At 44.3% G+C, this 26,385-nt stretch overlaps 1 protein-coding gene across 3 annotated transcripts in view; it reads left to right on the top strand.

Moving 5' to 3' along the window:
• LOC138789791 (dual specificity protein phosphatase 22-A-like) overlaps positions 1-26,385 on the top strand; it is a 49,149-nt gene that overhangs the window by 9,970 nt on the left and 12,794 nt on the right. For all 3 annotated transcript variants that reach the window (XM_069968603.1, XM_069968602.1, XM_069968604.1), the window contains 2 exons: positions 1,672-1,721; positions 24,887-24,961. In XM_069968603.1, the coding sequence (XP_069824704.1) occupies positions 1,672-1,721; positions 24,887-24,961 (125 nt within the window). The remainder of the gene's footprint in view (positions 1-1,671; positions 1,722-24,886; positions 24,962-26,385) is intronic.

Raw genomic sequence — 26,385 nt, forward strand, 5'->3', positions numbered from 1 at the left:
GGGCAGGGGCCCTCAATCTCTAGATATTTTAGCAGAAAAAACATTGAGAACATTATACACAAGCCATACTAGAAAAATTAGAAACTATATGTAAATGATATATACCATTCACACCGTGACCCTCACATCACAGTACCATCATGCTAGTGGCCTTTACAGTGCCCCCATAATATAGAGCATCTGGAATGTTATAACAATGTCCTCAGTGGTCCTTAAAATGAAGAGTCCTCGGCTCTACTTAAAGGGGTTTTCCTGGAAATGTATTTATTTCCAGAACTACTTTTGTTCCCAGGCAGGGTGGCATGGATGTTCTGTCTGTGCTGTTCTTATTTCCTGTAATGCCATGTTCACAGTCTGTTTCCTGTTCCTTACAGTGAATGTGATGTCACAGGATAAGTCATCAGGTGGGTGGGGGCAGGTATCCCTTCCATGGGCAGGATGGAATTCCACATAAATTTTAGCCTGGCCCCGGAGGGTGGAAGCTGTAGCTGTAAGGGAAGCATCAGGTGGCATTGTCTGCATGCATATAGCAGTATGTATATGTTATGGGCCTTGAATGAATGAATGACCACATTAAAAACTATTTCACTGTGTCAAATATGTGATGACAACTACTATACAGTATATAATAAATGTAAATTTTTTGTTCAATAATTAGTGTGACTTTTTCATGGAAAAATAAGAGCTCATCTTTGGGAGCAAAAATTAATATAAGACACTGTCTTATTTTCAGGGAAACGCGGTACAGCCTTGCTAATAAATAGATGCTTACCTGTCCATGCTCCCTCAACGCACCCCTGCTTGCTTCTCTGGGTTACCCCCCTCAGCCAATCCATGTGCTGTTACCGCCATAGCCAGTGACTGGCTGATGTGGGCTGTTGCTGAGTGTGGGACCTAGAGAAGCAAGCAGGATAGCACCGGGGGAGCATGAACAGGTAAGTATGGTTGATTTATTGTTTTTAACATCACAGCAGATAAAAAGCTAAGATTTACAAGGCTATGGCAATATATTCTCACAATGGAATGAAAATCTGCTGCGAGAAAGGATTGCCATAGATTTTAATAGTATTCAGTATTGCAGCGGATTACAGTGCGAAACTCGCAATGTTAAATACACTGCGAATACGGTAAGTGTGAATGTACTCGAAAAAGGAAGCAAAAAATAAAATCCCCTAGGGAGAAGCAGGTATAAATATAGCTAGGCAGAGGTGTGTGTTAGAGATTATGGGCAGGGATAGTGTAGTAGTACTGAGCAGATCAAAATCCTAATCTCTAGGCATGCTGGGTATAATGGGAGACATGAAGAGGAAGAGAAACATGAAAACATATAGGGCAAAACTGCAGGGAGATTTCTTTAGGCATCTGCAATACAATTGGATATTTTTATATATATTCATTTAGGTCCTGGTCCTTAAAGCATTGCATACCTTTCATAAATGTCCATGCACTGCACCATCCTGACAGTCTAGCCATGCAGGGAACTGCACTGCTGCAATCTGTGCCCTTGAGGGAAATTCTGTTTTAATAATCATTTAGAAATCTGGAATGGATATACTGGATATACAGCATATATTGTATGTACATATATATCTGTCTAGATGCAGATATGTATAATATTGTAGGGTGTATTTCCACATTGTATCTTTATGATTTGTTTTCTCTTTTTTGCAGGAAATGACCTATCTGTGTATAGCGGCATCAGACTCCGAGAGACAGAACCTGTAAGAATCCTCCTGTTTTTTCTGTCATATTACATATAGTAAGTTTCATTTCTTGAGTTTGCAGCAGATAATGGAACATGTCACACATCTCCCGCAGTCACTGGACCTCCCCTCCTGTGGTTGTGTCAATGCCATGTCTCAGCTGTCAGATGCAGCGGCTCGCTGGTGGGAGAATGTCAGTTTCAGTGGAAATCTTAGTGTCTGAACTTCTGTATCTGGTGGTTGTTTCCTCCTATTCTCACTTATTATTGTAGAGCAGACGTTCACAACCTTTTTTGGTCTGAGGGTCATATTGTTCTACTTAAAGGGGCCACAATAAAACTTAAAGGGAAACTAACAGCAGGTTAGATAAATCTAACCTGCCGTTATGTTTCCATTGCACATGGGACACTGCGAATTAAGATAATTCCCAAAAGATCCCAGTATTACAACCCCGGTATAACAGACCCTAGTATTACAGCTTCACCATAATATACCTCTAAATAACAGACCCAGTATTACAGCTCCAATATAACAGACCCCAGTTTTACAACTCCAGCATAATATACCCCTAAATAACAGACCCCATTATTATAGCTCCAGTATAGTAGACCCCTGTCTAATGAGCACCCTTGTTGTAGAAAATTGGTATGGCAGAAAGTGGTGCTCATGATTTTCTTGTATCAATAGCTTGCCTTCTAATTTAAAGGGGACCTGTCACCCCCGTGCCGGGGTGAAGGCCGCCCGACCCCCCCGCTAGAGCTCCGGATACTTACCCCATCTTGCCAACTTGGATAAAGCCCTAAGGCTATGTGGAAATCATGGATATAGTCATTGGCTGTATCCATGTTTTCCAGACAATCTTAGAGCTTTATCCAAGTTCAGCAGCCACCACTAATCAAATGCTGATCGTTCAGGTTCAGATGGACTCGAACCCGAACCCGGTTCGCTCATCTCTAGTAACCATCAAAAGCTTGAACATACCTTTTCATTCCATTGTTTTATCGTCTTTTTTGTTTTGTTTTTGTATTTTATACATTGCAGATTCAAATTACACACGTGAAAACCACGAAGGAAAACATACTGAATTAAGAAGTAAATCTAAAAAGTGTTAAAAATCCAGAATATGTTTTATATTTTAAAATCTGCAGAGTTGCCTCCTTTTGCTTTGATGACAGCTTTGCACACTCTTGGCACTCTCTCAGTATGCTGGTATGGTTTGAGTTATTAGGTATGAGTGATTAGGTATTTCTTGTCCCCATAATGTGTTTGTGACCATCAGTTGTATTGTACAAAGGCAAGATTAGTACACCGTTCTATACAGTGTTTAGCCCTAGTCAGTTATTTATCTACATTATGGCAAGAACCACTCAACAATGTAATGGGAAGAGTCTATCAGAAAATGCTAGGGCCAAGAAACACATTAGGCCAGTGGAAATCTGTACTTAGGTGTTATGTAAGGGTGCTTTACTGGTGACACTATTGGTGATTTATTAATAAATGACGGCACTCTTAAAAAGCATGGCTACCACAGCATTCTGCAATAACATATAATCCTGTCTGGTTTGGTGCGACCAGCATTTGTTTTTTAATAGAACAATTACCTCAAAAACACCCCCAGGATATGAAAGTGCTATTTGACCAAGAAGGGGAGTGAGGAAGTGCTTCCACAGTCACCAGACCTAAACCCATTTTATATGATTTGGGAAAAGTGTGACCGCAGATTGAAGGTAAAGCATCCAACAAGTAGTCAGCACAGATTGAGAGAATTCCAAGAGTATGCAAAGCTGTCATCAAAGTAAAAGGGGGATATATTGAAGAATATAAAAAACATAAACTATATATTTTAGTTTAGCACTTTTTTTTAACTAATTAAATCCACCAATGCCGTATGTGTTCCTTCATGAATCTACAATGGAAAAAATAATGGAAAAAAACAAACTCTAAAAACCATGGAATGAAAAGGTATGCCCAAACTGTTGGCTAGTACTGTATAATATATGTGTGTGTGTGTGTGTGTGTAGGGCGGGCATGCAACAGCATTTTCTATATTATCTGGTATGGAGCTGACAGTAGGACACTAATACTTAATGGCAGCAGTGCGGCCGGGGATAACATTGTCCATACTTATACAATAAGACATACATGCAGTCTCCTGGGACTGAGATTTCCAGATGTTGCTGGCATATAGAAGGTCTGTGGGAGCTGCAGAGGACAGTGACAGCTGATAAACAGCTTGCCCAATAAGCGTTACTTCTTCCAAGAACTTTTGCTGTGAAGAAACACTTCCTTGCCTTTCCCCCAAATCTGGTGCTCTCCAGCCTTGCTGTCTGACCCCTCCAACCACTTCCCTTTCTCCAAGAGCAACCCCCTTCTGCAATCTGCAAATCTGTCTTACCCATACTGTGCTTAATTTTGTGAGGGGTAATTTTACATGTTTAAGTATATTCTGCAGAATATTATATTACTATCATCTATAGATATCTGCAGAACATTGCTCTCTCCCCTCTACCTCCTAGTGATATATTCTGCAGAATATTATATTACTCTCCTCTCTAGATACCTGCAGCACATTGCTCTGTCCCCTCTACCTCCCAGTGATATATTCTGCTGATTATTATATTACTGTCATCTCCATATATCTGCAGAACATTGCTTTCTCCCCTCTACCTCCTAGTGATATATTCTGCAGAATATTATATTACTGTCATCTCTAGATATCTGCAGAACATTGCTTTCTCCCCTTTATCTCTCAGTGATATATTCTGGAGAATATTATATTACTGTCCTCTCTAGATATCTGCAGAACATTGCTCTGTCCCCTCTATCTCCCAGTGATACATTCTGCAAATTTACATAATTGTTATCTCTAGGTATCTGCAGAACATTACTCTGTCCCCTCTACCTCCTAGTAATGTATTGTCCAGAATATTGTCACTGACATCTCTACTGTACTGCAGAACATTGCTCTGACCTCCCTATCTGCAGGACATTTATACAGCTGAACTGCAGAACTTAGCTTTGCCCCCTCTATATTCTAACAAAGACATGGTGATATACTCAGCAGATTATTGCCACTGGTGTCTCTAGGTATCTGCAGAACATTGCATTATCCCCTCCACCTCCAAGTGATCTATTGTGCAGATTATTGTCACTGGTGTCTGTGGAGATCTTCAGACCATTGCTTTTTTTCCCTCTACCTTCTGGTGATATATTGAGCGGATTATTGCCGCTGGTGTTTATGGAGATCTGCAGACCATTGCTCTTTCCCATCCAGTGATATATAGTGAACGTTATTATCCCTGACCGCCCCTAGCCGCAGAACATTACAGTATTCCATAAAAAACATCTGTGTGAATGCAGCCACCGGAACCCTGTTCCAATCTTTGATATTTTTCGGTTCTGTGTGTTACTGTCCATATTACTCACTGTTACTGCAGATCTACCACAGGAAGGGGAAAGCTTTATTTATTCATCTATTTTGCCTTTTGGACGGTTGTATGATGCAATCACATTTGTTGCAGACCTTAGTGCCATCTGAAGTTCAACTTCAAAAATATTTTCTACAAAATGAAATGAAACAAGGATTTATACAGTGTTTTACTTAAAAAAAAAAAAAAAAAAAAGTTTTTGCTTTTTTTTTTTTTTTCTTCTTAATTCCTTGTATAGTCTGATTTCCTTGCCTGTAGGTGGTGCTGGTGCTGTCTATGAAGTTTAGTCTCTAAATATTCTGAAAATATTATGTATATTGTGTTCAGTGCAGGTATTTCATACAAATGATCACTGGGAATCCCACTAATCACACATTTATTACATATGCTGTGGAGAGATGATAATAGACAGTGATGGCACAAATGATTTTAAATGGGCACTCTCACATAGGGACAGGAGAAACCTTTGGGGGTCTGGGTTCAGACCCTGACCAATAGCTAGAACAAACTGGGAGAAGTGTGCGCTAAACGTGTTCTCTTTTCAGCTCCGTGCACCTGACTGAAACAGACTCTTTAAATGTCTATGGGACTTTCTCATGTCACAAACACACAGAGAAGCTCTCAGCTGTGTACTTCTCCTTGCTCATTCTAGCAATTGCTGGGGGTGTCTGCATACCCAGACTCTGACCAGTCAAAACTTTTGACAAGCTTAGATGCTGCACATTCAATATATACCTGTATAACACTTGTCTGTGTCTTCTTTCTACTCTAAAATTGCTTTAGTTAATCAGTATAAACAATGTCACCTAGGCGGAGCTTCTCCCCAGCCAGGAGATAGGGCCTAACTGCCATGAAGCCCCGCCTAGGTGACCCTTTTCCCAAATAAAATAAAGCGAGAGTTGTGGGGGGCGGCACACTTTAAGTTTTTTTTTTTGTCAAAATATTTTTATATAAACAAAATATTTTATATAAACATTTATCCAAAAGACCGAATAACTGAGTATTGAAAAGGCAAATGACCCTTAATCTTTGTATAATGATGAAATGTACAGCAACTTCCTCGCCAACTTTACGTTTCAATTCTTTTCAGTTTATTTTCAAGACTTCTACGAGTGAATATAAATAAATGGGAGACTGAAAAGCCTTAAAGCGAATGTACCATTAGGTACATCGCTTTGGGATTTTTAAATGAATAGACCAGCAAAGGCGCGGTCCTTTTTTTTTTTTTCAACCGTCACCCGTTTCCTGCATACGACGCCAGTTTATTCCCGGGCACTGGCATGAAGCTCTCGAGGAGGACCCACTATCACCCAGTCTAATGAAACCCCTCGCCTCTGTGAAGAGGCTCCAATAGAATCTATGCAGTGCTTCATGCCTGGACAGTGCCCAGGAACAGACTGGCACTGTGCGGCCGGCTCTGAACTGCACCACTGGCATCCCCACACCGGTGAAGTCATGTAAAAACCTCAAAGCGATGTACCTATTGCTACATTCGCTTTAATATTCATTATAGCTGAGCTATTGCTACGATTGGTAACCAAAGTCAATAATGACAAAAACATCAACCATACAGATCCCTCTCCTTTCCTGATAGTTTGTTACAGTGCAGCAGTGCAGATATAAAATGTACTGATGTCCAAGCCATATAGTCCTGGCTTCTGCCATGATCAGGCTGTTACACAGAGGTAGTGTGGCCTGTTTCTGAGCTCCTTTGCATTTTCTGCTATGTGCTAGCAGTTTGTAAAATCTTCACAACTGAGGTAAGTTTTACTGCCGGTACATCGTCCATACTGCGGATCCTTGTGAAGGAAGTGGGTTTATCACCTAGCAGAGACGATGCCTAGATATTCAGATGTTTTCTTTTAATACAGGAAATTAATTAATCTAAAAAGCACTTAACGTTGAGCAACATTGAGTGTACAGTGTATAACTAGTACAAGAATAGCAGGCAAAACATGCAGGGGATTTGCATACTGTGGTGCACATTGGAGTGTGTGCTCAAGGCCTCCCTGTAATGGATTCAACATACAAAGAATATGTTAGTATATTCACAGAGGTCTCTGAGGATTGTCTTCTGATGTGCATGGCACAAGCCCTGACTGCATCGTTGTGCACAATTTTCTTGGTTCCAACATTTTCAAAGATTCTTCAAATACGGAGAAGGAGAGAAAGGAGCGCTGCACCTCACACCTATACTAGGTGGGATGATCCCAGCCAAATCCAAGAAGTACGATTAGCACTTCAAAATACTAAGAGACGAGTGTCTCAATGTACCTAAATTTCCTTGGCGGCTTAAAACATAACTTTTAATTGTATATAGAATAAAATTATTTATAACTTCCCAAAACACCTAAACAAAACAAAACAGTGCATAAGTGATCTAAAAATGCAGTGGGGTATATTGCATAATGATACCTAATAGCGGGATTCACAGTGATCCTATATGCTCAGCGCGGTCACTAAAGTGTCCTGGCCCTGGACACTAACTAATGAACATTACAATCTATCAACCTTACTAAACTAACCTGGAGGTGATAAGCACAAAACACACCGCCAGGTTAGACCGTGCCGCTAAAGGATTTATACGCTGTGTTAGCTATACTGTGACTTCCGTCTAACTGATGCTACATAAGCCGCATATTAAGCTGGCTTTTATGCGATTTTGTATACGCATTTCCCCATCTCTATTAGAGTATTAATTGCTCCCCACTACATATTTAAAACATTTACTGCCTAAGCAACATGTTTCGTCAGTACCTCACTGACTTCTTCTAAGCAATTGGCAAAACTTCTTCTAAGCAATTGGCAAAAAAAGTTTTGCCAATTGCTTAGAAGAAGTCAGTGAGGTACTGACGAAACATGTTGCTTAGGCAGTAAATGTTTTAAATATGTAGTGGGGAGCAATTAATACTCTAATAGAGATGGGGAAATGAGTATACAAAATCGCATAAAAGCCAGCTTAATATGCGGCTTATGTAGCATCAGTTAGATGGAAGTCACAGTATAGCTAACACAGCTTATAAATCTTTTAGCGGCACGGTCTAACCTGGCGGTGTGTTTTGTGCTTATCACCTCCAGGTTAGTTTAGTAAGGTTGATAGAACGTAATGTTCATTAGTTAGTGTCCAAGGCCAGGACACTTTAGTGACCGCGCTGAGCATATAGGATCACTGTGAATCCCGCTATTAGGTATCATTATGCAATATACCCCACTGCATTTTTAGATCACTTATGCACTGTTTTGTGTAGGTGTTTTGGGAAGTTATAAATTATTTTATTCTATATACAATTAAAAGTTATGTTTTAAGCCGCCAAGGAAATTTAGGTACATTGAGACACTCGTCTCTTAGTATTTTGCACCTCACACCTATGGCTGACACTAATGCCTCTCGTCTACATTTAAAAACCAACGCCAGGATGTTGGTATATAATTTGATCAAACCATATTGCCCCATGTATGACGTGCAGGTCCCCTGGTTCACATGAGTCCCTACACTAACTCACCACTCTCAGTCAGCAACCGCTAACCCCGAAAAGCGAGCACAAACAGGGTAGGGAGGCCATAGAACAGCCTTGCAACCCCACTGTCACAGCACCAATCCCCAAGGGCCCCGCAAAACCCAGCGGGCACCGCCGGCGGAGGAAGCTGCCACCAAGCAACACAAGTGTGAACATGGTGTTATCACTCACCATTGCTCCTGCAGGTAGAATGGGGAAAATAGGAGGTACTAGTCGTGTGTGCACAGGTGCCTCCTGCTGATTGGGATCACGTGGGTCTTACCAGGGGGAGTGCAAACACTCAGAAAAGAGAGAAACTTAAAATACTGACAAGGAGCACTGCACCTCACACCTATGGCTGACACTAATGCCCCTTGGCGACATTTAAAAACCAACGCCAGGATGTTGGTATATAATTTGATCAAACTATATTGACCCATGTACCACATGCAGGTCCCCTGGTTCACATGAGTATCTACACTAACTATGGTGAGTAGTAAGACCATGTTCACACTTGTGTTGCTTGGTGGCAGCTTTCTCCGCTGACGGTGCCTGCTGGGTTTTGGGGGGGCTCTTGGGGTTTGGTCCTGTGACAGTGGGATTGCAGGGCCATTCTATGGCCTCCCTTTCCTGCTTGCGCTCGCTTTGCGGGGTTTGGTGTCGCTGACCGACACAGTGTTGAGTTAGTGTAGGGACTCATGTGAACCAGGAGACCTGCACATGTTACATGAGGCAATATGGTTTGATCAAATTATATACCAACATCCTGGCTTAGGTCTTTAAATGTAGCCGAGAGGCATTAGGGTCAGCCATAGGTGTGAGGTGCAGCAGCTCCTTTCTCTTTTTGTCTGCATTTTCAAAGATTCTACTTACTGTCAGTAAATGGGGACATACCTGTTTATATTCAGTGGCTTAAAATCTATATAAATATTACAGCTAAGACTGTATTACAGTTGTATCCAGTCTAGCCAATGCTCAGTGAGTCTGCACTCCACACTGCGCTGATATAAATTAGAATAGGGGAGAGACTGAGCTGCTAATTATCTATTTCATCGGTGAGGAGACTGGGGCTGTATGCCCAATGCCAGTGGCGTAGCTATAGGGGTCGCAACGGTCGCCATGGCGACCGGGCCCCTACGCTAGGGGGGCCTGCCGGCCCCCCTCGCCACTTCCTCCTGTGGGCCCCCAGCCCACGCACATAACTGCTGCCACTTGCTGTCATCTGACTGGATTTCTTACCTAGTCAGATGACAGCAAGTACCAGCGTCCTCTCCTCCTGCCTCCTCCGTGCAGGCGGCGCTTCAACTGAGAGGATCGCGCTGCTGCAATCCACCTCTCATCTCCTCATGACTGTAAGCTCCTGCAGGGTGGAGGCCCCTCCCCCAGACCAGGTCACAGCGCTGTGCAGCAGGAAAGGAAAGCATCAGTGAGTATGGGGTCGTGACCTGGCCTGGGGGAGGGGCCTCCACCCTGCAGGAGCTTACAGTGATGAGGAGATGAGAGGAGGATTGCAGCCAGGGCCGCCATCAGGAATTTCGGGGCCCCATACAACCAAAGTGTCTGGGCCCCCCACATTAATAAAAAAAAATTGTGTGTTCGACCCACGCCTTGCTGGGAGGTATAATTTGGTTCCGATCAATTCTAGAGAACTGGCTCATATACCCCATTTTCCCCAGTGGCTTCAAATGTAACCTCTGTTATACAGTTATAAAATTGTAGAAACTAAATGTGAACAAGGTGCAATTTAAATGTCACCATACAGACACTTACTTGTATAGCTGTCTCTTGTGCTCTGTATGCAGTGCATTATATTCACCCTTGCAACGTACAATTTATAGCGTGTCTACAAGCCCAGTGGGGCTCTTTATGATGGAGACTAAAACTTATACAAGTATTCCTGCATGGAGTAGGGGTTCCCCTGTATTCAGAATGCTGTTGAGTACTAGGCAATGCCCCGTTTGGGGTTATTGAATTTCGAGAGTCTGGGGGGCTGTTTGATTTGTATATGTTCACCAATATCCCCCCCCCCCCCCCGGTATGCTCACTAACATAGAATATGTTGGTGAGGCTAATATAATGAGGCTGTTCCATGTTAGTGAACATATACAAATCACCCCCCCCCCCAGGCAGACTAGTTTAGCTCACAAAAGCCAGTGATAGCGAATGCATGGTGGTGAGAACGCTTTCTAGGAGATCCTGTTTGTGCAGCAGAGGTGTCTTTATCCTGCTCTGCATAGACCCTCGAAATTCAATAATCCCAGACGGGGCATTGCCTAGCACTCAACAGCATTCTGAATACAGGGGAACCCCTACCCCACTCTTGTATAAGTTTTAGTCTCCATCATAATGAGCCCCGCTGGGCTTGTGGACATGCTATAAATTGTACGTTGCAAGGGTGAATATAATGCACTGCATACAGAGCACAAGAGACAGCTATACAAGTAAGTGTCTATTTGAATTGCACCTTGTTCACATTTAGGTTCTACAATTTTATAACTGTATAACAGAGGTTAAATTTTAAGCCACTGGGGAAAATGGGGTATATGAGCCAGTTCTCTAGAATTGATCTCACACACAGACATCAGCACACATGTATACAGACACCAGCACACATGCATACACACATGTATACAGACACCAGCACACATGTATACAGACATACAGACACCAGCACACATGTATACAGACATACAGACATACAGACACCAGCACACATGTATACAGACACCAGCACACATGTATACACACATACAGACACCAGCACACATGTATACACACATACAGACACCAGCACACATGTATACACACATACAGACACCAGCACACATGTATACAGACACCAGCACACATGTATACACACACACATAGATCAGCACACATGTATACAGACACCAGCACACATGTATACACACACACACACACACACACACATAGATCAGCACACATGTATACAGACACCAGCACACATGTATATATAAACACACTGACACACACTTACTCTGACCAGGGAAGCTCCAGGTCCCAGGTGCTGCAGTCCCTCTCCTCACACAGTGGCTCCCCGCCCCTCCCCCTCCTTCTCCGACATCCCAGCACAAGTGAAAGCAGGAAGAGGTGATAGTGAGGGGCGGGGGTGCAGTACAGCTGTCAGGAGCCTGTATGCAGGGAGGCTGGATGGCCGGGCCCCCCTGGATCCTTGTTTGAGCTCGGGCCCCTGACAGCTGTCCAGGGGCGTAGCTAAAGGCTGATGGGCCCTGGTGCAAAGTGTTAGCTTGGGGCCCCCCATCTCACCCGATCAGGCAAAGTCATATCTAACGTTATATCCAATTACTCTAATGTGCCACCATGTTGTAATGCACTGCCTCCACCTCATGTACTGCACTACTGCCCCCTATAATTAATGGACTGTACTGTGTCATTGTCTAATGATTGTATTCCAATCTTTGACTCTCCAGCTGAAAAACTACAACTCTCATCATAAACTGCCAGTTGGAAACGATGGGGTTGTAGTGCTGCAACCTGAAGAGCCACATGCTGCAAAACTACAACTCCCATAATAAACTGTCAGCAGGGCACGATGAAGTTTGAACTTCTGCAACCTGGAGAAATCACCTGATATCACCTGCAGTCCTATGTAACACCACATAACACATTGGCATCTCTGAGTACAGATAATGTAGTAGATTTCACCTGCAGTCCTATGTAACAGCACAGATAACACAGTGATATCTCTGAGTATAGATCATGTAGTAGATGTCACCGGCAGTCCTATGTAACACCACAGATAAAACAGTGATATCCCTCTGAGTACAGATAATGTAGTAGTCACCTGCAGTCCTATGTAACAGCACAGATAACACAGTGATATCTCTGAGTACAAATAATGTAGTAGTCACCTGCAGTCCTATGTAACACCACAGATAACACAGTGATATCTCTAAGTACAGATAATGTAGTAGCTGTTACCTCGGGGCACCCCTATTAAATGATGTTCTACAAAATAAGAAAAGTGTCATACAGGGACTCACAGGTGACGTCTTCTTTGATCTGAGGCGTCACTTTCCCTTTTCCTCTCCATCCGGCCCAGTCCTCCATGATGATTCCTTCCAGATATGTTTCATCTTTTCAGAACCTGCGAGACAAACAATTTAGGCTCCGCACATTTCTAGCAGCTTCCTTTCCTTTCTCCCTCCTGTAGGCTCCCATAGTAACTGCGCTGTTTGGTGTTATGTGCAGTAAAGCGAGTAGGAATGTGGCATGCCCCCTGTATGTAGGATCCCCTGCTGTGCCCCCATGAGCTAATAATGCCCCCAGAGGTGGCCCCCATGAACTAATAATGCCCCCAGAGGTACCCCCATGAGCTAATAATGCCCCTAGAGGTGCCTCCATGAACTTATAATGCCCCTAGAGGTGCCCCCATAAACTAATAATGCCCCCAGAGGTGCCCCCATGAACTTATAATGCCCCCAGAGGTGCCCCCATGAACTAATAATGCCCCCAGAGGTGCCCCCATACACTAATAATGCCCCCAGAGGTGGCCCCCGTGAACTATTAATGCCCCCAGAGGTGCCCCCTTGAACTAATAATGTCCCCAGAGGTGGCCCCATATACTAATATTGCCCCCAGAGGTACCTCCATTCACTAATAATGCCCCCAGAGGTGCCCCCATACACTAATAATGCCCCCAGAGGTGCCCCCATGAACTAATAATGCCCCCAGAGGTACCCCCATACACTAATAATGCCCCCAGAGGTGCCCCCATGAACTAATAATGCCCCCAGAGGTGGCCCCATGAACTAATAATGCCCCCAGAGGTACCCCCATACACTAATAATGCCCCCAGAGATGCCTCCATGAGCTAATAATGCCCCCAGAGGTGCCCCCATGAACTAATAATGCCCCCAGAGGTGCCCCCATGAGCTAATAATGCCCCCAGAGGTGCCCCCATGAGCTAATAATGCCCCCATGAGCTAATATTGCCCCCAGAGGTGCCCCCATGAGCTAATAATGCCCCCAGGGGTGCCCCCATATACTAATAATGCCCCCAGAGGTGCCCCCCATGAACTAATAATGCCCCCAGAGGTGCCCCCATGAGCTAATAATGCCCCCAGAGGTGCCCCTAAAAAACAAACATCATACTCACCTAATCCACGCTGTGCAGGCAGCAGCTCTTCCTCCTCTTCGGGCTCCATCTTGCGAGCCGCAGGGACGGGACTTCCGGCAGGCGTGATGACGTCACATGATCACGCCTGCCGGAGAGGTCACGTCCCGGCGTCCCATAGGCTGCTGGTATGAAGTGGCGGCAGCCTATGGGAGGGAATACAGGAGGAGGACGCTGACAGGTCCTGCTCCTGTATTCTGATCGCTTTAATGTTCCGCCCGCACAGTGTTCCGCACAGAAGCGATCAGTGCATCCCGAGAAGCTGCGAGGCCGCAGCTTCTCGGGATGCTCAAAAACAAGTGGCAAGCGGGGCCGTGCGGGCCCCCCTAGCGTAGGGGCCCGGTCGCCATGGCGACCGCTGCGACCCCTATAGCTATGCCAGTAGTTATTCCCTGATGGCGGCCCTGACTGTAGCTGTTAGGTAGTCGGCAGGGGGGTGGGTGCTAGTGGACGGGGGGCGGCGGCCGGCGGGTCCCCACCCCCATGTCTCTTAGGGTCCGGGCCCCATACGGCAGTACCAGTCGTACTGCCCTATCGGCGGCCCTGATTGCAGCAGCACGGATCCACTCAAGTTCCTCAGAGGTGAGGTGCTGACTGTAGGGACGCTGTGATCCTCCTCTCCTCAGTGGTGTAAACAGGATCCTGCAGAGCTGAGGGGTATGGGGATCTGAGCAGGGGGAGGAGCCTCAGCCCTGCAGGATCCAGCATACACCATGGAGGAGAGGAGTGCAGCATCACTGGAGTAAGTGGGGGGATATGGAAATATACCACTACATATATATGTATACACACACACACACACACACGGGGCACATGGAGGGATACTGGTCTGCTATATACAGAGGGACATGGAGGAGTACTGGTCTGCTATATACAGGGGGACATGGAGGAGTACTGGTCTGCTATATACAGGGGGACATGGAGGGATACTGGTCTGCTATATACAGGGGCACATGGAGGGATACTGGTCTGCTATATACAGGGGGCACAGGGAGGGATACTGTTCTGCTATATACAGGGGGCACATGGAGGGATACTGTTCTGCTATATACAGGGGCACATGGAGGGATACTGGTCTGCTATATACAGGGGCACATGGAGGAGTACTGGTCTGCTATATACAGGGGCACATGGAGGAGTACTGGTCTGCTATATACAGGGGGCACAGGGAGGAGTACTGGTCTTCTATATACAGGGGGACATGGAGGGAAACTGTTCTGCTATATACAGGGGGGCACATGGAGGAGTACTGGTCTGCTATATACAGGGGGACATGGAGGAGTACTGGTCTGCTATATACAGGGGGACATGGATGAGTACTGGTCTGCTATATACTGGGGGCACATGGAGGAGTACTGGTCTGCTATATACAGGGGGACATGGAGGGATACTGGTCTGCTATATACAGGGGGACATGGAGGGATACTGGTCTGCTATATACGGGGGCACATGGAGGGATACTGGTCTGCTATATAGAGGGGGACATGGAGGGATACTGGTCTGCTATATACAGGGGGACATGGAGGGATACTGGTCTGCTATATACAGGGGGACATGGAGGGATACTGGTCTGCTATACACAGGGGGACATGGAGGGATACTGGTCTGCTATACACAGGGGGACATGGAGGGATACTGGTCTGCTATATACAGGGGGACATGGAGGGATACTGGTCTGCTATATACAGGGGGCACAGGGAGGAGTTCTGGTCTGCTATATACAGGGGGACATGGAGGGATACTGGTCTGCTGTATACAGGGGCACATGGAGGAGTACTGGTCTGCTATATACAGGGGCACATGAAGGAGTACTGGTCTGCTATATACAGGGGGCACAGGGAGGAGTACTGGTCTTCTATATACAGGGGGACATGGAGGGAAACTGTTCTGCTATATACAGGGGGGCACATGGAGGAGTACTGGTCTGCTATATACAGGGGGACATGGAGGGATACTGGTCTGCTGTATACAGGGGGCACAAGGAGGAGTACTGGTCTTCTATATACAGGGGGACATGGAGGAGTACTGGTCTGCTATATACAGGGGGACATGGAGGAGTACTGGTCTGCTATATACAGGGGGACATGGAGGAGTACTGGTCTGCTATATACAGGGGGACATGGAGGGATACTGGTCTGCTATATACAGGGGGACATGGAGGGATACTGGTCTGCTATATACGGGGGCACATGGAGGGATACTGGTCTGCTATATACAGGGGGACATGGAGGGATACTGGTCTGCTATATACAGGGGGACATGGAGGGATACTGGTCTGCTATATACAGGGGGACATGGAGGGATACTGATCTTATATATACAGGGGGCACAGGGAGGAGTACTGGTCTGCTATATACAGGGGGACATGGAGGGATACTGGTCTGCTATATGCGGGGGCACATGGAGGGATACTGGTCTGCTATACACAGGGGGACATGGAGGGATACTGGTCTGCTATATACAGGGGGCACAGGGGGGAGTTCTGGTCTGCTATATACAGGGGGACATGGAGGGATACTGGACTGCTATATATGGGGGCACATGGAGGGATACTGGTCTGCTATATACAGGGGGCACAGGGAGGAGTTCTGGTCTGCTATATACAGGGGGACATGGAGGGATACTGGACTGCTATATATGGGGGCACATGGAGGGATACTGGTCTGCTATATACAGGGGGACATGGAGGGATACTGGACTGCTATATATGGGGGCACATGGAGGGATACTGGTCTGCTATATACAGGGGGACATGGAGGGATACAGCTGTTGAGTCAAAGGTTAGAAAACAGTTAGAGAATGACACAGTACAGTCCATTAATAATAGGGGGCAGTAGTACAGTACATGAGGGGACACAGTGCCACTTTAGGGGGCGTCACCTTAGAGTGACTATAAGGGGGGGAGGAGGGCCCAAATAAAATTTTGCACCAGGGCCCATCAGCCCTTAGCTACGCCCCTGCCCAATGCATTATACTGTATATAAGTCTTGATCAGGAGGGAGATGGAATTGCATTCTTTGTGCAAGTAAATGACTTTCTATCTTAATAATGTCACATCAGATATTGTGTCATAAGTGTAAATGTAAATGGCTCCAGCTTGCAGCTCTGGCTTTCCGGCTGTCACAAAACTACAGCTCCCAGTCTGTGATTGCTAGGACATGCTGGGATCTATAGGTTCTGGGCCAGGGGTATATAACCAGGGGTGGATTGGCACATATATGTACCTCCTGCACCATGGAAATAGTCTTTACCTCTGCATGAAGATGTTAGTGGTGTGTAGTGGAGTGATAAATATATTGGTGCCATATAAGCAACTGGAAATGAATACATAAAACCGTGCATGTAGGGCTTTACATCTCAGCCAGCTCACATAATGCTGGTCATTTCCTGCCCAAAGGGATGTGCACAGTGTAATACTCTGCCACAACCTACTAAGCCATAGTCCCATCTTGAGCGGACTTCAGAGAAATCACCATGAATCATCTCAGTTGTAGATTTGAAATGTCAGCTCATACACACAGAGTATATTCAGCATTTCAGAGCCAGGACAACAACCTCCTTCTCCTGTGTCATATGATCCAAAGCCACAGAATCAGCAGAAAATCTTCACTTAATAGCCAAAAAAAGGCTGAGAAAAAACTCTGAGCCTCCTAACACCAGAGTACAATATCTGAGTGTTAGGATCACATCATGTTTCACTTGTATATTCAAGGTATATGAGAAAAAGGTATTCCGACATATACCATGGTGTGCTCGCAGAAGGCCCACTGAGTTTAGGAAAAAAAATTGGTTCCTGTTTGGGACACCGTATACGCAGCAAATACGCACAGATGTGATGGTGAAGATTTGATGCTGTGTTCAGTTATTTAGATCTAATCTGCTGCGTATTTGTTGCGTATTTGCTGCGTATCGCAGTAGTAAATACGCTGCATATACGGTGTGTGGGTTTATACCCTAAAGCATAATTTGCACTTACTGCGGTCCCGTGCAGACATATATTTTTGGCCAATATGTTGATGGATGCCCTAAATGTAGGAGTGAAACTTGATGTGAATGGGCCCATTATGGTGATGGTTCAGTCTATAATTTTTAATAAACTTTTTTTCAGTTTCTTAATTTTAAAAAACGCTGATTACCAAAAGAATTTTAAAAAGTGTGGGCAATTCTTTGTGGGCTAAACCTAGATATCTCTCCTGTCCTGGATTCCAGGCTGATACATCTCACTTAGGGCCCTATTCCACCGGACGATTATCGTTCAGATTATCGTTAAATCGTTCGAATCTAACCGATAATCGTTCGGTTGAAATGCAGTTAACGATTAACGACCGAACGAGAAATCGTTGATCGCGTTATAAGACCTGGACCTATTTTTATCGTTGCTCGTTCGCAAATCGTTCGCATTGAATAAGACATCGTTCGGTCGTTCGCAATAGATATGAACGCAATAGCGAATAAATAGCAAAAAAAAACGATCGCAATTACGTTCATAAGTAACGATTATCGTTCCATGGAAATGAGTGAACGTTTTCAGGTCTTTCGCAATAGCGGTCGTTTGAGATCGTTAACGATTATGCAAACGATAATCGTCCGGTGGAATAGGGCCCTTACTCTTATACATTATTTATGATCATTGACAACAAGTGGAGATGTTGAAAATGGAGGCAATCTGAAAGAGAAAGTCTGTCACAATCTACAGAAATTTCATTACATGGTCATCATTTGCATAACTCTAGAAAGCCCCTTTAATCCCATCGAGATGTGTAAGTGATGTGCAGATTTTTGGCTCCTTCATTAGCTGACATTAGCGGATATTCTTACTTTCGGCATTTAGATAAAACATTATGCTGCAGCTTGACCCTCAATGCATATGTGCAACATAAGAAATTGTCCCACACTGCTCTATACTGACTGTGTGAAAACATGACGTTAAATTGAATATTTATGTCCTATCAGCTTACTTGTGTTCGCAAATAGGGGCTATCTGTGATGGCCACAGAAGTAAAAGGAGCAATAAAAAAGAGACTTTATAGCTAAAAAATTACATTTCATTCCTACCAAAGAGAAATATTACTTGTAAATTGGTTAGCATTGTTTTTATTTCTATTATACATATACATATTATATCTGCCTGACCTTTAAAGGGGTTATCCAGCGCTACAAAAACATGGCCACTTTCTTCAAGAGATAGCATTGCTCTTGTCTCCAGTCTGGGTGAGGTTTTGTAACTCAGTTCCTTTGAAGTGAATGGAGCTCAATTGCAAACAACACTTGAACTGGAGACGAGTGGTGCTCTCTCTGGAATAAAGTGGGCATGTTTTTGTGGCGCTAAATAACCCCTTTAGGGTGCCTTTACACCTACCTGATCTGCAGCGGATTTCACGCTGCGGATTTGCAGCGAGATCTACTGTGGATCCAGTCCCATTCATTTTTATAGAGCACATACTCCCGCTGTGAGTATGTGCGTTAACCCCCCCGCAGCCCGCTGCCGAGAGCATACATTGGCTGCCGTGCACTGATTGGCTGAGCCGGAAAGGAGCCGGGAGCCTGACCTGCAGCCGCGTTGCCGAGCAAGTAATGTAAGCTCTCGGCTGCGAGCTTCGGGCGGTAGGGGGATAACGCACATACTCACAGCGGGATGTCAATCCCGCTTCGAGTATGTGCTCTATAGCAGCGTTTCCCAATCGGGGTGCCGTGGCACACTGGTGTGCCGGGAGAACCCGCCAGGAGTGCTGCGGGATCCCGGTGGGAAATGCGCTGTCTCTTTAAGCATCCCGAGAAGCTGCGGCCGCGCAGCTTCTTGGGATGCACGGATCACTTTAATGTTCCGCCCACACGGTGAGCAGGCGGAACATTAAAGTTAGCAGAATATAGGAGCAGGAAGTGTCTGCGTCCTTCTCCTATATTCACTCCCATAGGCCGCCGGCACTTCATGCCAGCAGCCTATGGGAGGCCGGGACGTGACCTCTCCGGCAGGCGTGATAATGTGACGTCATCACGCCTGCCGGAAGTCTCGTCCCCGCGGCTCGCAAGATGGAACCCGAAGAGGAGGAGGAGAGCTGCTGCCTGTAGCCACAGCGCGGATTAGGTGAGTAGGATGTTTTTTTTTTTTTTTTTTAAGGGGCAGAGCAGGGGGCATTATTAGTTCATGGGGGCACCTCTGGGGGCATTATTAGTATATGGGGGCCACCTCTGGGGGCATTATTAGTATATGGGGGGCACCTCTGGGGCCATTATTAGTATATGGGGGGCACCTCTTGGAGCATTATTAGTATATCGGGGCACCTCTGGGAGCATTATTAGTATATGGGGGCCACCTCTGGGGGCATTATTAGTATATGGGGGCACCTCTGGGGGCATTATTAGCTCATAGGGGCACCTCTGGGGGCATTATTAGTATATGGGGGCACCTCTGGGGGCATTATTAGTATATGGGGGGCACCTCTGGGGGCATTATTAGTTCATAGGGGGCACCTCTGGGGGCATTATTAGTATATGGGGGCACCTCTGGGGGCATTATTAGCTCATGGGGCACCTCTGGGGGCATTATTAGAATATGGGGGCACCTCTGGGGGCATTATTAGCTCATGGGGAACCTCTGGGGACATTATTAGTATATGGAGGCACCTCTGGGGGCATTATTAGTTCATAGGGGGCACCTCTGGGGGCATTATTAGTACATGGGGGCACCTCTGGGGGCATTATTAGTATATGGGGGGGCACCTCTGGGGGCATTATTAGTATATGGGGGGCACCTCTGGGGGCATTATTAGTTCATAGGGGGCACGTCTGGGGGCATTATTAGCTCATGGGGCACCTCTGGGGGCATTATTAGTATATGGGGGCACCTCTGGGGGCATTATTAGTTTATAGGGGGCACCTCTGGGGGCATTATTAGCTCATGGGGCACCTCTGGGGGCATTATTAGTGTATGGAGGCACCTCTGGGGGCATTATTAGTTCATAGGGGGCACCTCTGGGGGCATTATTAGTATATGGAGGCACCTCTGGGGGCATTATTAGTATATGGGGGCACCTCTGGGGGCATTATTAGCTCATGGGGCACCTCTGGGGCCATTATTAATATATGGGGGCACCTCTGGGGGCATTATTAGTTCATAGGGGGCACCTCTGGGGGCATTATTAGTTCATAGGGGGCACCTCTGGAGGCATTATTAGTATATGGGGGCACCTCTGGGGGCATTATTAGTATATGGGGCCACCTCTGGGGGCATTATTAGCTCATGGGGGTACAGCAGGGGATCCTACATACAGGGGGCATCCCACATTCTTACTCGCTTTACTGCACATAACACCAAACAGCGCAGTTACTTTGGGAGCCAACAGGAGGGAGAAAGGATAGGAAGTTGCTAGAAATGTGCGGAGCCTAAATTGTTTGTCTTGCAGGTTCTGAAGGGATGAAAAGTAGCTGGAAGAAATCATCATGGCGGATGGAGAGGAAAAGGGAAAGTGACTCCTCAGATCAAAGAAGACGTCACCTGTGAGTCACTGTATGACGGTTTTCTTATTTTGTAGAACATCATTTAGTAGGGGTGCCCCGAGGAATTTTTTTTTTCAAAGGTGTGCCCCGAGGTGGAAAAGGTTGGGAAGCACTGCTCTATAGGGATGAATGGGACTGGATCCGCAGCGGATCTTAAAGCACCCTTAACCTATAAAATTCTAAATTCTTAAAGTGTACCTTTTATTATATCTTTAAAATTCTAAATCAACAGTAGATGTAATATAAAGCAAGTTTGCAATTTACATTCATTATTTATTTTTAGTTATCATTGGAAAACATGGCACTTCCTGTGTTCTGATTCTTTTTTTCCTCAAAGAGGAAAAAGTCAGAGAACAGGAAGTCCTGTGTTTCCCAGGCCATCTGAGCGCTCACAGAGAGAAGGCAGTCATGTGATTGTCGGACACATTGAGCCATGACTCTCTGTACTGGCCGGAATTCCTTGGTTTAGACCTGTTTTTTTTTTTTTTTAACCAGCACAATTCAGAAAGACTGGGCCTGGATTTCTGGTAAGTTCAGCTTTGTTTTACAGCATGATAACAACAAAAAAAATAAAGCATGTGTATTGCAAACTTGCTTTATAGCAAATCTACTGTTGAATTAGATTTTAAAAGTTATAACGACAGTGACACTTTAAGTAGCAGAGTTGTTACTATACTATAAGGTGTGTGAATCTCATGTTTGATCACAGTGTAATTATGTTATTATATCAGTGATGTGACAACCTTTCAGACATGATCTAGATTAAGGCTGATTTTCAGCAGTAATAGATGAAATAGCTGTTACTGTAGTATAAGGTTTATGGATCTCATAGATGTCTGATCCCAATGTAATAATATTACTTTTAAGTAATTAGCAATCACAATGAAATTTTATTACTAAAGTGTGCCATTCATTATAAAAGACTTTTGACATGTCAAATATTTTGATGGGTCAGGGTTTGAGTGTTCACTGATATGGCTGGGAGAAGCATGCGGCTGAACGCTTCTCTCCCCAACTCCCTGCGATCTCCCTTGCCGCAACAGGCGAGCTCAATGATAAGTCTATACAAGTTAAGGAATAAAAGGAGGAGTGTGAGTTCAACTGCTTAGTTTACAGGTCTAACGAGGTGAGCCTAGAATATTCCTATACCCCAAGGAATTAGTAAGTGAACAATAGAAAGAAAATGTATAGGTCCTCGAGTTAGAAATGTACAAGGATAAGGTTTAAAAGAATTTAATATAAATAGTAAATAAGTACAGTCAATATTTAGTAAATATAGTTAAAATTAGAGATGCATCTAAAGATCCACATACATAGTGGAAAAATAAAAAATGAAAAATTCAAAAAATGCAAAAGCAAAAAGTGAAAAAAATGAAAAGGTCAAAATGAAAAAATGAATAAAAGGTATATGGATAAAAAAATAAAATAAAACCACAATTCGAAAATAGTCAAATGCTTTGTGCAGTAATCATCATATAATCATAAAATTGTTGGTATACAGTACATAGATTAAGTAGCGTTATGCACTAGGTTGGCAAACGTGTTGCGATTATTAGTGTTCTCAGTTGGCTGTTATGTGGATCGCTCATGCAGTGTGTTTTGCATGATACACTGTAGCGATCTCTGCTGTAAACAGCCAAAGTAGCGCTTTCAAGTGCAGCGCTTTAGATAGTCAATTAATGTCTAATGATCCACTATTTAATATTGATAATAATATGTAAGTTCAATGGTGTAAATACACCGCTCACCGCTCCCCCGTGTAGCGTGCAGTCTTAGGTCTGTAGTGCTGGACCGTGAACACAGGCAGGGATGGTTGCCGCGTATGGCTCACTCCGGCAGGGATGATGACAGGCGTTTTGGCGCTAAGGTCCACTCGGTGTTAGGCAGGTTTGTGGCCACGCACATGCGTGGTAGCTGTTGTTGCCCGCGAGACCACGTGTTGAAATGGCGCTGAATTTGAAAATTCTTGTTTTCAAGGTATGTAGCAGTTTTTTGGGGATCCAGTGAGTATTAATAAGTGGATCATAGACGTATTATTCCAGCTGGATGCGTTTCGGAGCCTTCTTGGCCCCTTTTTCAACAGTGAGCCATAAGTGGCAACCATCCCTGCCTGTGTTCACGGTCCAGCGCTACAGACCTAAGACTGCACGCTACACGGGGAAGCGGTTTATTTACACCATTGAACTTACATATTATTATCAATCTAAATAGTGGATCCAGGGGCGTAACTACTACTATAGCAGCCATAGCAGCTGCTAGGGGGCCCGCTGCATTAGGGGGCCCCATGGCCTGCTCCTGCAATACACTGGGCCCCATGAACCGTCATCATATGCAGCACCCGGTGGCCGAGCTGGCTTCCCCAGTTTTGCAAATGTGCCTTTAATTGCAAGCACTCCTGACCAGCGCTTGCAGTTATGTAGTTAGGACTATACTTGATGCTTTAGTGGTAAGTCGGGGGTTTGGGGGCAATCAAAAGTTTGCTATGGGGCCCAGTCATTTTTAGTTACGCCCCTGAGTATATCATTAGACATTAATTGACATTAATCTAAAGCCTTGATAAAGTTTGTACGGCGAAACGCAGCGTTGGGTGAGTGGTAGTACTAGGCAGGACATTCTTACACCCAGAGGTCTGAGGTATTATTTTGTGATATATATATTTTCTAAATTTTTTTTTTTTTTTTTTGTTTTGCATTATTGAGATTGCACATAGCTTGCACCTTAGTCTGCACTTGCAGCATTATATATTTAGCATTACTATCTTTTAGTACACTTTTTTTTGTGTGCACTTTCCACACCTCTGTGGGTCAAGTGATATACAATCATCTGTTCAGTATATAGAACATACCATATCTACTTTTTCTGCCTTGTATACCATCTGATGTATGTGTTGTATGATTTTCTGCTCCCTTTTTTAATATGTTTTTAAAATATATTTTCTGTATGTAACAATAAAGTATTTTTTGATAAATTTAGTATCTTGTCCAGCATCTTTTAGTTGTAGGTTATATATATTGTTCTGATGTATATGGATATTGGTTATTAGAGGTCCTATTTTGGCCAGCGCTACAGACCTAAGACTGCACGCTACACGGGGGAGCGGTGAGCGGTGTATTTACACCATTGAACTTACATATTATTATCAATACTAAATAGTGGATCATTAGACATTAATTGACTATCTAAAGCGCCGCACTTGAAAGCGCTACTTTGGCTGTTTACAGCAGAGATCGCTACAGTGTATCATGCAAAACACACTGCATGAGCGATCCACATAACAGCCAACTGAGAACACTAATAATCGCAACACGTTTGCCAACCTAGTGCATAACGCTTCTTAATCTATGTACTGTATACCAACAATTTTATGATTATATGATGATTACTGCACAAAGCATTTGACTAATTTCGAATTGTGTTTTTTTCCAATAAGCCTATACAGTTCGTCTTTTGCAGTGAGATGGAGGTTGCAGGAAGCTGGGGAGAGAAGCACTAATCTGTGTGCTTCTCCTGGCTATATCTAGAGATCAGTGGGGTCTCAGCATTCAGTTTTTTAGGATGACAGGAACATTTAGAATTACATTTAGTTTTTTTTTTCTTCTTTAGGATTCAGCATTTTAAGAAGAGCATCAAGTTTATTCATGAATGTCGTCTAAATGGAGGCGGCTGCCTGGTACACTGGTGAGTCTCGTTTGTGAACCAGTGTGTGCTAACAGATACCGGTGCAAAGTTTTACTTCAAAACAGCAGACGCTGCAGGGCTGCTGTATGGTTTTTTTTTCTAAATAAAGCTAGATAAAACTTTTTAAATACTTTGTTATATATTCTTCTTGTTCTCCCAGCTCTAACACTTTTCACAGTTTGACTTAAAATTGTAGCTCTAGTTTATAAAGTGAGCAGCTATAGTACATCAGCAGCACAATTCTCTCTCCAGTCCAGAATTATTAACTGTTTTAAAGGGATTGTTCAGTAATTTTTTTTGTGCATATAAAACAATAAGCATACTTATAAGTTATACTTACCTGTCCACGCTCGCTCTGTGTCCTTCTCTGGTGTCACGATGACCCCCGCTGACTGCAGAGCCTCCACTTTCGAGACGAATTCGCCTCCGGAGCGACAGCCCACGCAGCCAATCTCTGTCCCGTGGGGCTGTCCTATCTCAGTCACTGATTGGCTGAGTGGGCTGTCACTCCCGAGACGAGGAGTCAGCGGGGGGGGGGGGGACACAGGTGTCACCAGGGGAGCACGGAGAGTTAAGAATAGGATGTTTATTGTATATGCACCAGCAGCAAACGCTAGACAACCCCTTTAAGTTTTGGGGTAGAAACTCTGATTTTAAAAGGGTTTTCAACTTCAACAATTAGTTTTTTTCCAAATAGTTTTTTTTCCAATGCAGGTTGCAAAGCCATTCTATCATTTTCTAAAATGCAAGCCTTTAATAGTTAAAATAAAGAACAGTACAATACTGATGCACGAAATGGAAATAGAGTTCTCAAATAGGGGGATCATGGAAGTCACTGGCATTATCTTGGGTAATGGCCTCATCTTAGCATACCTTATATTTTATGTATTCTATTGATCTAGCTACTATAGATGATATTATACATTCTATACTTTACCATGCATAGATATACTGTGGACAACAGAAATCCTTGGTCCACTTAAAGGCATTCTTATTTAAATTGATATTCCAGGCCATTTAAAAAATAAATATATACAATGGTCCCTCAAGTTACAATATTAATTGGTTCCAAGATGACCATTATATGTTAACTATATTGTATATTGAGATCAAAACTTACATACAACAGTCAGAAACTTATTTGAGACTGTAAATAACTTTCTATGTAAAGGCCCGGAGCGTTTTCAGGATCCTGTTTAGATCACACAGGGTCCCTGAAAAATAAAATGAAGCCGCCCTCACCCGGTGACCAAAGGAGCAGCTCATCCTGCCACAGGTAATGAGCAGCACAGGACATGTAGTATTACACTATACTGTACATAGAAGATACTAGACACACAGCAGTACAGGACATGTGGTATCGCACTGTACTGAAGAGAGGAGATACTAGACACACACAAGAACAGGACATGTAGTATCACACT

This window comes from Dendropsophus ebraccatus, chromosome 4 (assembly GCF_027789765.1).
Source record: "Dendropsophus ebraccatus isolate aDenEbr1 chromosome 4, aDenEbr1.pat, whole genome shotgun sequence".
Taxonomy (NCBI): Eukaryota; Metazoa; Chordata; class Amphibia; order Anura; family Hylidae; genus Dendropsophus; species Dendropsophus ebraccatus.